The 12,191-nt window shown below is 50.2% G+C and overlaps 1 protein-coding gene across 1 annotated transcript; it reads left to right on the top strand.

Annotated features, from left to right (window-relative positions):
• The first annotated feature begins 5,671 nt into the window (after positions 1–5,671).
• Positions 5,672–10,144, top strand: BPIFA1 (BPI fold containing family A member 1). Its single transcript, XM_043602582.1, has 5 exons — positions 5,672–6,642; positions 6,815–6,974; positions 8,487–8,594; positions 8,737–8,886; positions 9,767–10,144. The coding sequence occupies exons 1-5, from the start codon at positions 6,483–6,485 to the stop codon at positions 9,861–9,863; spliced, it is 675 nt and encodes a 224-aa protein (XP_043458517.1). The 5' UTR covers positions 5,672–6,482; the 3' UTR covers positions 9,864–10,144.
• Positions 10,145–12,191: the final 2,047 nt, after the last annotated feature.

Raw genomic sequence — 12,191 nt, 5'->3', positions numbered from 1 at the left:
GTTTGGCTGGATTGACAAGCTCAAACAAGGAAGTGTCAACAGCTCAGAGATGAGAATAGGGTGAGGGAGCCTCAGGTCTCCTTCTTTCAATTCAGACTGCCTAATCCGAAATGCTTCGTTGGGGATTTGCAACCCTAAACGCCCATGTTCATTCACACAGAGGATTCCCCTTGACAGCCTCAAGTCTGGGGGAGGGGGGGGGGTTCCTGCTTATGATTCAAAGAGCAAACAGAGGGCTGGGCCCCATCCTCCAGTGAGGGTGCCCGGTGTCTTGGTGAAGGCAGCTTTTGTCTGCCTTCCTCCTGACCCCTCCGGGGTGGCTCAGGGGCCTCCTTCCTCCAGCGGCCTCCTTGGGTTTCTCAGATTCTGTTTTCTTTTTGTTTTAAGGTTCATAGAGCCACGGACTCATCATGTTTTCTGCCGGCAGCTTGTTGCACAATGCACCTCTATTATGATCATGGGGTCTGGGGGGATTTATGCAGAAATTCAGCCCCAAGTGGCCAAAAGCTTGCTCCAGGTCCTATCTGTGCCTTATAATTTTCATGCCCTTTCATTACAGAGTTCTGACTCTGCGCCACACACTGGGCTGCAAGCTACATTTGTTTCCCCCATTTAACCCTCTCACAGCTCCGGGAGGTGGGCGTCGTCAGCCACGTGTTCTAGATGAGGAAACCAGGGCGGCCAGAGGGAAAGCATCTTGCCCAGAGTCATCAGCCAAGTCTGACTTCTCAGGAGTGGGAAGGCTCCAGAGAACACGAACAAGAATTTTCTGAAGATTCTGGGACACAAACTTGCCCTCAAAGTTAAGAGCACTGAAGCTGGACGGCCCAGGACAACAGTCTGACTTCACGTCTTCCCAGCTAGCCTGGCTCTAGCCAGGTCACTGTGTTCTCTGAGCCTCAGTGTCCCCACAGGGTTGTTCTGGATGGTATAGAGATGATGTAGTGCTCTAGGCTCTCATAAAAAACAGTTATTATCATTAACTGCAAAGGTAGGTGGGAAATTAATCTCCACGGTAAGTGGAACTTAAAGCAAACTCTGCTGAACCAAATATAGTTTTCTCATCAAAGTGGGGGCCCCCAGCTCCCTGTGAACCCTTTATGCCACTGCCCCTCCACAAAACCACTGGGGTTTCCAAGGCCACCTGAAGATCTCCCTTGAACCCAGCCTCCAACCTGATCTTGCTCCTGAGCCACAGAACCAGCACCCCCCTGATTTGTGGGAAGCAAAGGGCACCACCTACAGTTTCTGAGAAACACTTTGGGAAGGCACTGACATCACCAACGCGGAAAACACTGTCTTGAAATGTTAGCGGCATGACCTTCCACGTTTCTGATGCCCTACACCCCTTGCCCTCCCCAGGGCAGTGGGACATGCAGCTCCTGTGGCTTCAAGGAAGGGCAACTCCAACAGAAGCAAAGAGAAGGCTTGTGAGTTTCCAAAGCCTGGGACTTTGATGAAAAGGTAGAGACAGAGAACAAAGCAGTGGTTGCCAACCGGTGGGGGGAGGGTGTGACACTAAAAGGGCAGCTGGAGGGTGCTTGGGGAACGATGGAGCTCTTCTTTGTCCTGATTGTTACGGTGGCTACATAAAACTACACGCGTTAAGATTCATAGAACTATACACCAAAAGGAGAAAAAGCCAATTTTACTGTAGGTTAATGTTTTTAAAATTTTACACATGCACCCCAATGTTTATAGCAGCACGATCAACAACAGCCAAAGTATGGAAAGAGTCCATCAACAGAGGAATGGTTAAAGAAGATGTGGTATATATATACAATGGAGTATCACTCGGCAATCAAACAGAATGAAATCTTGCCATTTGCCACTACGTGGATGGAACTAGAGGGTATTAGGCTAAGCGAAAGTAGTCAGAGAAAGACAAAAATCATGACTTCACTCGTATGAGCACTTTAAGACACAGAACAGATGAACATAAGGGAAGGGAAACAAAAATAATATAAAAACAGGGAGGGGGGCAAAACAGAAGAGACTCATAAATATGGAGAACAAACTGAGGGTTGCTGGAGGGGTTGTGTGAGGGGGGATGGGCTAAATGGGTAAGGAGCATTAAGGAATCTACTCCTGAAATCATTGTTGCACCATATGCTAACTAATTTGGATGTAAATTTTTAAAAAATTAAATTAAAAGAAAAAGAAAAAATATATAAAATAAAATTTAATCCTGGGCTTTTTCCTAATGTTTATTTATTTTTGAGTGAGAGAGAGTGTGTGTGTGAGCAAGGGAGGAGCAGAGACTGGGACAGAGGATCCCAAGTGGGCTCCACACCGACAACACAGAGCCTGATGCAAGGCTGGAACTCACGGACCGTGAAATCATGACCTGAGCCAAAGTCGGACACTTAACCCACCAAGCCACCCGGGCATCCCAAGCCTGGGTTTTTAAATTTTGAAACTCAAGGCATAGAATCGCACATATATAATGAATTGAGGCAAGGTTTCCTGCCTCCAAGACTAGAAAATTCTCCATGTCAGGTTGGGGGAGTGTGAAAGCCCAAGAGAAATTGAAGAGAACACAGTTCTAGTGGGTTCTAAGAAGTAATTCCCTTGCTACTCCCCAGGCAAAACTTGGCATTGGAGGAGGGACAACAGAAACCCCCAGTCAGTGTGCTGGATTCAAGAACAGAGGACATCTGTGCCCTTCCAGAGCCATGAGAGGTGACAGGACCCCAGGGAAAGAAGATTATCCAGAGAGGGTCTAGGTGGGTCTTGGCAGATGGTCTGGGGTGGACTCCCACAGTTCTGCCTGAGACCCAAAGAATTGAGAAACAGAAGAACTATGCTGAGTGTTTGACAAGGAGTAAGAAGTAAATGCTAAATCTAGGGGGTGGGGGGCTTCTGGGCGGGAGGGAAGCATAGCTTTCCTGGCAATTAGGGGGGACCAGATGGCATGTGGATATCTCTCCATTTCCAGTCAAAATAGGGACAAGGCAGCCTCTTTTAGAGGACTTGATACAAATGAAACCCCTGGAACAGAAATAAAACTCCAGAGGAAAATGGCGAAGTTTCTGCTACCCAGCAAACTGACATTTGAACTGGTAACTAAGCTGTAGATACATTAGAAAGAAAAACACAGACATGTGAGTTTATGAACCGAGATTCACGCCAACTCCCCAGACATCATCTCCCACAGCCCTGAGGGGTAGATATTATCCTCCCACTTTACAGATGAGAAAACTGAAGTTCAAGGGATTAAAGTGATTTGCCCGGAGTCACAAGATTTGAATCAGGGCAATCTGCACCCAGACCCATCCCCTCTCTGCCATAAAATATATGTAGCCTCCTGGATTTACACCAGAGGCTGTTAGCTGTCCAGTAACTAGCCGCACAAACTTAAATCAGTCCCTCGACTTATCTGCCTCAGTTTCCCCACAAAGATAGCAACAACCTGACCCAACCCATAAGAGTTGTACCAAGATAACAAAAAAACGGTACTTTGAGGACGACTGACAACATAGAAGCTGTGGGAAGAGTCTAGAAAGTGTTTCATTGGATATGTCAGTCCAGAGCCAGGGTCCTAGCCCCTTGGAGGCATCAGTCAGACTCTGACAGGAAGTAAGAGCAGATTCAGGGAGGGCCTGGCCTGGAGGAAGGCAGCATGGCTCACAGGGCCGAATCCTGACTCCACCACTCACTCGCTGTGTGTCCCTGGGAAGTAGTCCCCCTCTCTGAACCTCAGTCTCCTTATCTGACATTTGAGGGGCAACAATACCTACCAATGCTGATGAAGAAGAGGTTCAGGTGGGGAGAGCACCTGGCACATAGTAAGTGCTCAATAAATATGCATTTCCTCCTCCTCTTTTACTTTTGCTCTTAAGATGTTAGGTTTTGCAGGACAAGAGCTGCTCTCACCAGTCTGCGACCTTGACCTCTCCACGACTCAGCTATTTCATCTTCAAAACAGATTCAAAGGCCCAAGCGGTGGGGACAGATGCCTTATTACTTCATTTGGGGGAGGGAAGAAGAAAGGGTAAAGGCAGAGACCAGGATACCACAGCATCCTTCAGGCCTGGGAACCTGGAAAGACTCTTCCAGGATATAAAAGTGAAATTTCATAAGAGCATGAGATGTGGGAAAGCAAAATGCACAAGTGAGTGTGAGGAAGGTGTCTTCGTGCCTCAGCACAGTGACTCCGAGAACGGGCTGGAGTGTGAAGGCCTCGGCCCCGTGCCCGCTGTGCAAATCTGGACGTGTCCACTCACACTCCAAGCCTCGGTTCTCCCCTGGTAAAACAGGGCTACTCCTTCCCAGCCCACACCCTGGGAGGATTCATGGGGTTGCTGAATATGAAAAACAATGCCAGGCTGGCATTCAGCAAGAGCTCGGCAAGTGTTAGCTGTCGACACTGCTTTATTGTGATCGTCCAGTGAGAGAAATTCTGACTCTGCCCCCTCCTCACTGTGTCTGGGCGCTTGTCCCACTGTGCAAAGGAGCAGGGCGGCATCCTCTCCCTCCCAGGGTTCTGGCGAGGATGTGTAGCCCCCGGCACGTCGTGCAACAGGGACCCAGAAAACAGGAGACCCCAGATGTAGGAAAGTCAGAGGCAGTTTGAAACTTCTGACACTTTGGGAGCAAGAATCCTCCAAATGGAGAAGAACTGGACCAGGAATGGAAAAGAGCCTCATTAGGAGAGGCTTCTTCCCGAGCCCCAGCTGGCTGCCTCTCGCGAGTTCCAAATGTGATCTGCCACCTGGGCGCGTGGGCCCCCAGCCTCAGCCCTGCGCATGAAACCATGAAGTCTTGAGTAACATCCCCATCTCAAGTTTTTCTCTGTTTAACTTGTCCATCAAGTGGCTTAAGTGTCTCACCTACTAATGTGATTGGCAATTATTTACTTTGGAGAGCCCTGAAAGACACCACCGGATCGCAGAATTCTGAATTATCTAGAAACCCATCATCTGATCGCACATTTCCTGATTCGCACACTATAAAAGACGCTACCTCCTCGGCAGGAGCAAGCAGGCGAGGGGAGAGGAGAGCAGGGAGAGCCGCCAGGACGGACCTCTGAGAAGCCCAGGTGAGACCTGCCTGTCCCACGCCCGTCCCACTCCCGCTCGGCAGCCCTGGGTGGCAGGGCCGCCAGGCTCCTCCCTGTGGGGTGGGCACCGGCTGGCTGCACTTAGGATCACTCATTGGGGGTCTCTTTCAGAGGGATTTTCGGGGGAATGGGAATGGCCATTCACTCTGCTTCCCTGAGAGGGCAGTAACATCGATGCAAGGTTTGAATGTGGAAATGTAAAGAGAATTTGATGGCGAGGGGGAGCGTATGGCTGCAGCTGCCATTGCACACTGCCCAAATCCCATGATAGGCTTCACTCAGGAGCGTGCTCTTCATACCCTAAATCAAAATCTCTACGGCAGGAGTGTTAACTTGAGGTTGCCATTGTGGATTCAGACCAGCATCCTTAGCTAGGGTCCTTAGCTTCCTCTGGATTCATAAAAGGTCTGTTTCCCAAAGGAGTTCAGAGAATGCGATCTAAGTTTGAGAGCCACAACTGGCTCTTGGGACCAAAAAGCGTTTTCGATTCCAGCCAGCCACAGCAATGAGGGTGCTTTGGCCGCATCAGCCAATTGATGGAATTTCGCCCAAAGCAGCTTTTGACACCTTTGCTGGCTGCCAAATAGCTCTGTGACAGGGTTGGTGATATCTGGGAGGGAATAGTCCAAAAGGCAGCCAGATGTCAGGGAATGCCTCCAAATTTTGTTCAGGTTAGCTTGAGGGAGAAGAGAAAGGTGTAGAAAAGATAGTGTGTATGTTTGGGGGATGGGGGCTCGGAAACCTATCTCCAACTACAACTCTGCTATCAAGTTGCTGTGTGACCTTGGGAAAGTCACCACCCCTCTCTGGTCCCTTGATTCTCCTTATGCAATGAGGACTCTGAATGGCCCCAGGATTTCCCCAGCACTGGATGAGATGATGGCCATGGCCACATGACCTCTGTGATTTCAAAGGGTTTCCACAAACCATCGCAAGCTGGACCTGGGCCAAAAGACTTCCTGGGGATAATAGCAAAGCAGTTCAGCCCCTCAGCCTTTCCATTCTCTTGTCTGGACAGCAAGAACTAGGGGCAGGCCACTGCAAGCAAGCCCACTTGGAGAGTAAATCTGATGGTCACTTAAGGCCTTTGGGTCAGACAGATCTGGCTTCAAATCCCACCCCTACTGTGTGCTTGAAACCTTGGGGGAAGTTACCTACACTCACAAGACCTCCCTCTGCTCATCTGTACAGTGCAGGTAATATGCTCCCACATCTTAGGGGATGGTTAAGATGAAATCAGTTACCAGGTCTGGAGTGCCTACCCTGATGCCTGGGCCAGAGGAAACGCTGAGTAGTGTTGTTAGCTATTGCCATTCACTTCCTGGTGTTCGAGAGCCAGGAGGCAGATGGTGGGTAATTCCTCTCTGGTATCTGGGCTACATTAGACCCATTGTTCTATCCACAGATACCAAGATAGAAGATGTTTCAAACCGGGGGCCTCATTGTCCTCTGTGGGCTGCTGGCCTATACCACAGCCCAGCTGGAAGTCCTGCCCTTGCCCCTGGACCAGAACCTGCTTTTGGCTGGGACTCCACCCCAGGCCCCACATCCCACAGATCTTGCTGGAAGCTTAACAAGTGGTGAGTCTGTGACAACCTCTTTCAGGGGTGTGTGTGTGTGTGTGTGTGTGTGTGTGTCCAACTGTTCAGTGTGAGGAGGGAGGCAGGGATGATTGGGAGAGAGGGGCTGAGGATCTGGAATTGTCAGATTTGTCCTTGTCCCCCAAGGACCTACCCCTACACCCATTTCCAGGTCTCAGCAGTGGCCTGCTCTCTGGGGGTCTGTTGGGCATTCTACAAAACCTTCCACTCTTGGACATCCTGAAGACTGGAGGAGACACTTCTGGGGGCCTGCTTGGGGGCCTGCCTGGGAAAGTGACTTCATTGGTCCCTGTCCTGAACAACATCATTGAGTGAGTAGTCATAAAATAGGGCCTTGGTCCCCACCCCCACCAGATAACCTCCATGGAGATCTGGGAGCCCCAGGCAGTGGCCCCGGAGGAGGAGGTGGGGGGAGGGTGGTCTGAACATGAGGCCAGGACTCATGACAGCCTTCTCACAGTCTGGTGAGGAACACCAGCCCTCCTGAACCGGGATTGCCCCCAGTCCTGATGCATATCTTGAGTCCCCAGCATCATCTATAACCCTCACAACCCTTTCAGGTCGAAGTAATAATCTCCAGTTTACAGATGGAAAAACTGAAGCACGGAAAGTTGCCTGTGCTTACACAACTAGAGTGATGCTAAGCAAGAGCTCTAACTCTAATTTACTTAAGTCCAAAGCCAAGGCTTTCCCACCACACAGTGGTAATTCTGTTCTCCTCACCTGTGGGATCCTTCAGAACACAGGTGGCCCTTGATGTAAGCAAGAAAGTGGACACAACTCTCCTCAATTATGTCATCAGTGGATGTCCACTGAGCAGTCTGATGTGGGGTTCCCACAAGACACCCGAGAGCTCTCTAAGCAAGCGGCAATAATGGGAAGTTTGATGCCAGGGAGCTGGCAAATCCTGGGTCCTTGACAGGGCTGGATCAAAGCCATTTCCAAGATTCCTACCCACCCAGGCACTTTCCCTGACTTGAAGACAGACAGATAGCCTTGAGTTTGATTTCCAAATGCACCATGTACTTGCTGGGTGATAGGAAACCAAGGCACACAGTCTCCCTGGGCTTGGTTTCTCCATCTGTAATATGAGATCATAGTACCCACAGAGAAAAACTGTCAGGAAGATTAGGAGAGATGTAATCACCTGGCACACTGGTTGTAAGATCGGCTCAGAGGAGAGTCTTGCTTCCATCCTCTCTCCATTCTCCCTGACTTCCTGCTCCTTGATCTGATCGTGACCATTGTTGATTGACCCACCACTGACGGTTATGGCAGGAACCAGAAGCAGTAAGTGCTTCTTACCCATAAGGTAAGGGACTTACTCCACTTACTCTCATCCACTCACCCTCACTTGTGAGGGACTTACTCCACTTACTCTCATCCACTCACCCACTCATCTATCCATCCATTTGTCCATTCTTTCTACCATCTAACCAGCTACTCTCCCATGCATCCTCCCACCCATTCATCAATCCACAAAGTCAACCAATATGGAGTAGGTCCCTTCTTTGTAAGACTCTGAGCTGGTATACAGGATGCAAATATAATCCAGACACAGCCTCCACCCTGGAATACCTCATAGACATGAGATGCAGAGAGGGGCATGGTGTGTTAGGATCTGACCCAGTGCAGAGGCTGGGAAACACTGATGTGTGACTCAGAACTCACGTGGCCTTTGCTGCAAGACTCCCCTCTTTTCTCCCCCATCCCATCTCATGAGTAGCTCCTCCTCTGGGATGGGTAGTTTGGATTAAAGGTGGTTTCCAGATTTGGGGCTGAAGGAGCTAATATTCCTCCCTCCAATGTTGCTTCTTGGACAGTCTGAAGATCACTAATCCCCAGCTCCTGGAACTAGGACTTGTGCAGAGCCCTGATGGCCATCGTCTCTATGTCACCATCCCTTTGGGCATGATCCTCAATGTGAATACGTGAGTGGACCCCAACGGGGAAGGGGAGGGTGGCTCACCAAAGGAGACCCTGATGCAATGCATAGCCATAAAGGGGTGTTGGAGTCTAACAGATATGAGTTTTCAACTCAGATACAGATGCAGCAAACTGTTTCCTCTGCAGGCCCCTGGTCGGAAGTCTGTTAAAGCTGGCTGTGAAGCTAAACATCACTGCAGAAATTTTAGCTGTGAAAAATGAACAGGGGAAGATCCACCTGGTTCTTGGTGACTGCACTCACTCCCCTGGGAGACTGCAAATCTCTCTGCTTAATGGGTGAGGCCAGAGGGGTGGCTTCTCCTGCCCAGAAACAATATTGATGAGATGATGGACAGATGGCTGGGAAGACAGAACAATGGGAGTATGGATGAGTGGGAGGGTGGAAGGGTGGGAAGATGGATGGATAGATGGATGGATGGATGGATGGATGGATGGATGGATGGATGGATGGGTAAATAGCCACTTATCTTTTCTTTGGTGGGGCTGACCAGTTTTATGCTAGATCAGGCAATCAAAAATCTGAGTTCAAGCCCACCTACCAGAGGGGCATGTGGAGAGGTAGAGGGATTCTTGTGTGAACATGGACAGTGCCTCCCCAGTTAGAGTCTCAGCGTACTCAGATCACCGTACTACAGAGGCACTTTGGGGCTCTTGATTGAATCCACTAAGACAACAGGTGCGAAAATGCTTTGTCCCAGTATGGGGTAAAACAGCTATGCAGCCAACCTGGTTTCCTTATTTCAGTTACCTGTCACAGGGGAGACTGAGTCATGCATAATGTGCAGAAGTCGTCCTCATCATGGTTAACATTCACTGAGCACGTATGTTGTATTTCACACATATCTCGTTGAATTCTCATGACAACGATGTACTAAGCACTGTTCATCCATTTACGGATTCTACAAAGTCTCACTGGATACCTACTGTATGCTGGAACTGTGTGCTTATTCTATTCATACCTACTGTATGTACTGCTGTGTAGGGTGCCACTCCCTTTGGCTGGACCCCCCGGTGTTCACCTGCATGAGGGTGTGAGTGGACAAGGCCCCATTTTAGTCATGGAGTACTGAGACTGACACGGGCACAGTAGCCCCTCTGAAGCCTTCTCCATACCAACCCCAGGCCTCTGCACTGCCCCCTGGATTTTCTCTTTCAGATTTGCTCCCCTCCCCGTTCAAAGCCTTGTCGACAGTCTCAGCGGCATCTTGAATGAAGTCCTTCCTGAGCTGGTACAGGGCAAGGTAAGTGAATAAAAGTGGCAGCTCCTGATTCTTAGGTCATAGGGCTTCTCAGGATGAAAGAAGCCCCTGGAGCGAGGTTTTCTGAACTCCTCAGTTTGATATGTCTCCCTGTCCGCTGATCCATTTGTCTGTGTTTCTTCTTTCCACCCTTCAAAATGCATTGATTTGTTCCTGCTGTGGGCCAGGCCCTGGGCACGTCCACACTACAGCTGAAATGGATTGGCCCCTGCCCCAGGAAGCTCCCAGGCCAGCCTCACCAGGGCTGTAGGCAAGCACTCTTCCAGCCTATGCTAGGTTGCCTCCTATAACCAGAAGCTCACCTCTCCCAAAGAAGCTCTAGTTAGAAGCAGGTGTCCTATCACACGGTGAACACTGGCTCATGTGATCAGGTGCTTCACGTACACACCTCCCTTTTCTCCCTCTGCCCGTGTGACTGTGTAAGCATTCATCTGTGAGACTGCTTAGAACCAACACTCTCAGACACAGAAAAATGATAGAAAATCTCCCCCAGAGAATCCATCCTCGGGATACTGCTGCACCCAGGGCCTCCCTACAGGTGCCACTTTGCCTAACGCCTCTCTCTGCCCCTGGGTCAGGTGTGCCCTCTGGTCAATGAGGTTCTCAGCCACTTGGACGTCACCCTGGTGCATTCCATTGCTGGTAAGTACCCACTTCCAAGGCCTCTCTCCCTTTCCAGAACAGCGATTTTCCCCCAAGGAGCCCCATCCCTGCACACCATAGGAGAGAGCCAGATCCTTCCAGCCTGAGCTCTCCCCATTGCAGGGTTTTGTTTTTTTTTTTTTGCCTTTAATTATCCAGATAATGTCAATGGATAGGCCTTGCTTCCCCCCCCCCCGCCCCCGCCCGCCTCCAGCAGCCCAACACTGAAAACAGCTGAGCTGGTTGGTGGAAGGAGGTGTTAGCCCTGCCAAGCTTCACCCAAGCTTAGTGGGATCACCAGAGTTCCCAGTGCCCGTCCCCAGGCCTCCGGGGAGTGTGGGATATCCCTGAACTCCTTCACACTGAGATCATCACTCTGGTCTGCAGTGGTTATTCTTTCATTTTCCAGACATGCTGATCCATGGGCTGGAATTTGTCATCAAGGTCTAAGCCTTCCGGGAAGGGACCCAGCCTCTGTCAAACTGGTGAGTGCTGTTCCCCAATCCCCAGGATTTGGGTGCTGCTGCTCTTCTCCTGGCAGGGGACAGCGGGGGGCTTGGGACAGTGACTCTATTGGAACAGTGACTATCTCCAAAGGGAGACAAACAGCCACACAGAGGTACACAGAGATGCACAGAGAAGTCCACAGAAATGCTGACAGAGGTGGAGAGACACAGACAGCACCACAACACAGCTACAAAGAGAAAGACACACGGCTATGGATACACACACACAACACACGTAGGTACACATGGATACCAACGCACTCAAACAAATGCACAAGGAGTCCCCTTGGCCCCAGGCCCCAGACGCTAGCCTGAGGTTCTCAGCCCACTCCCCTTCCTTTGGAGGGCAAGTTTGATGATGGGCCAATACCAACAAAAGTCAGTGACCGCCAGTCTCCATTCTGACTGGGGGCTTCTCCCAACAGAACCACTTCCTGCTGCTCAATCCACTCCCTGCCCAGCTTCCGAGGGCTCACAGAAGGCTGACCCATGTCCTGGACAATGACACGGCCACTATGTGGGGACCAGAGCAGCCTTCTCTCCAAGGAAACTGCTCTCCCTCCTTTCCCACAGGCACGTGTCACAGCCCATGTTCCTCACCAAATAAAGTTGCTCTTTCTCTGCACGGGGGCCCTTGTCATTCTTCACCATCATCTGAGAGCTAGTATATTGGAAAGAACCCCAGCCTGGGTGGTTGGAGCCATAGAACAGAGTTTGGACTTTACACTATAGAACTTTATGGTTTTCAGCTAGACAGGGAGATGTTCAGATGAGTGTGGATTTCAGAGCGACTGCTCTGGGGTCCTTAGGATGGGTGGACAAGGGGTTGGGGATAAACGTAACACTCCAGGCATAGATGATGATGCACAAGTTTGCCATACAAGAAGTGAAATGGTTTATTTGAGAGATGTTCAGGAGGTGGACCTGAGAGTGTAGGTGAGGGACCAGGTGAGGTACAGGTTGCTGCCCATGTACCAGGTTGGGGAGCCTGAAGGGAACTAGGGATATGGGAGGAGTAGACTCCAGCAGGAAGATCATGCCTTTAGCTTTGAGCATGCTGCGTGGAAGTGCCTGGGAGACCCTGAGGGAGATATCCAGGAAACTGGTGGATCACAAGTCATATGCCATTCCTCTTTGCTCACTGGCATCCAGTTAAACTAACTTCTTTTCTGTT

This window comes from Prionailurus bengalensis, chromosome A3 (assembly GCF_016509475.1).
Source record: "Prionailurus bengalensis isolate Pbe53 chromosome A3, Fcat_Pben_1.1_paternal_pri, whole genome shotgun sequence".
Taxonomy (NCBI): domain Eukaryota; kingdom Metazoa; phylum Chordata; class Mammalia; order Carnivora; family Felidae; genus Prionailurus; species Prionailurus bengalensis.
Note: the sequence above shows the minus strand (reverse complement) of the source record. Positions and strands in the feature narration are given on the sequence as shown.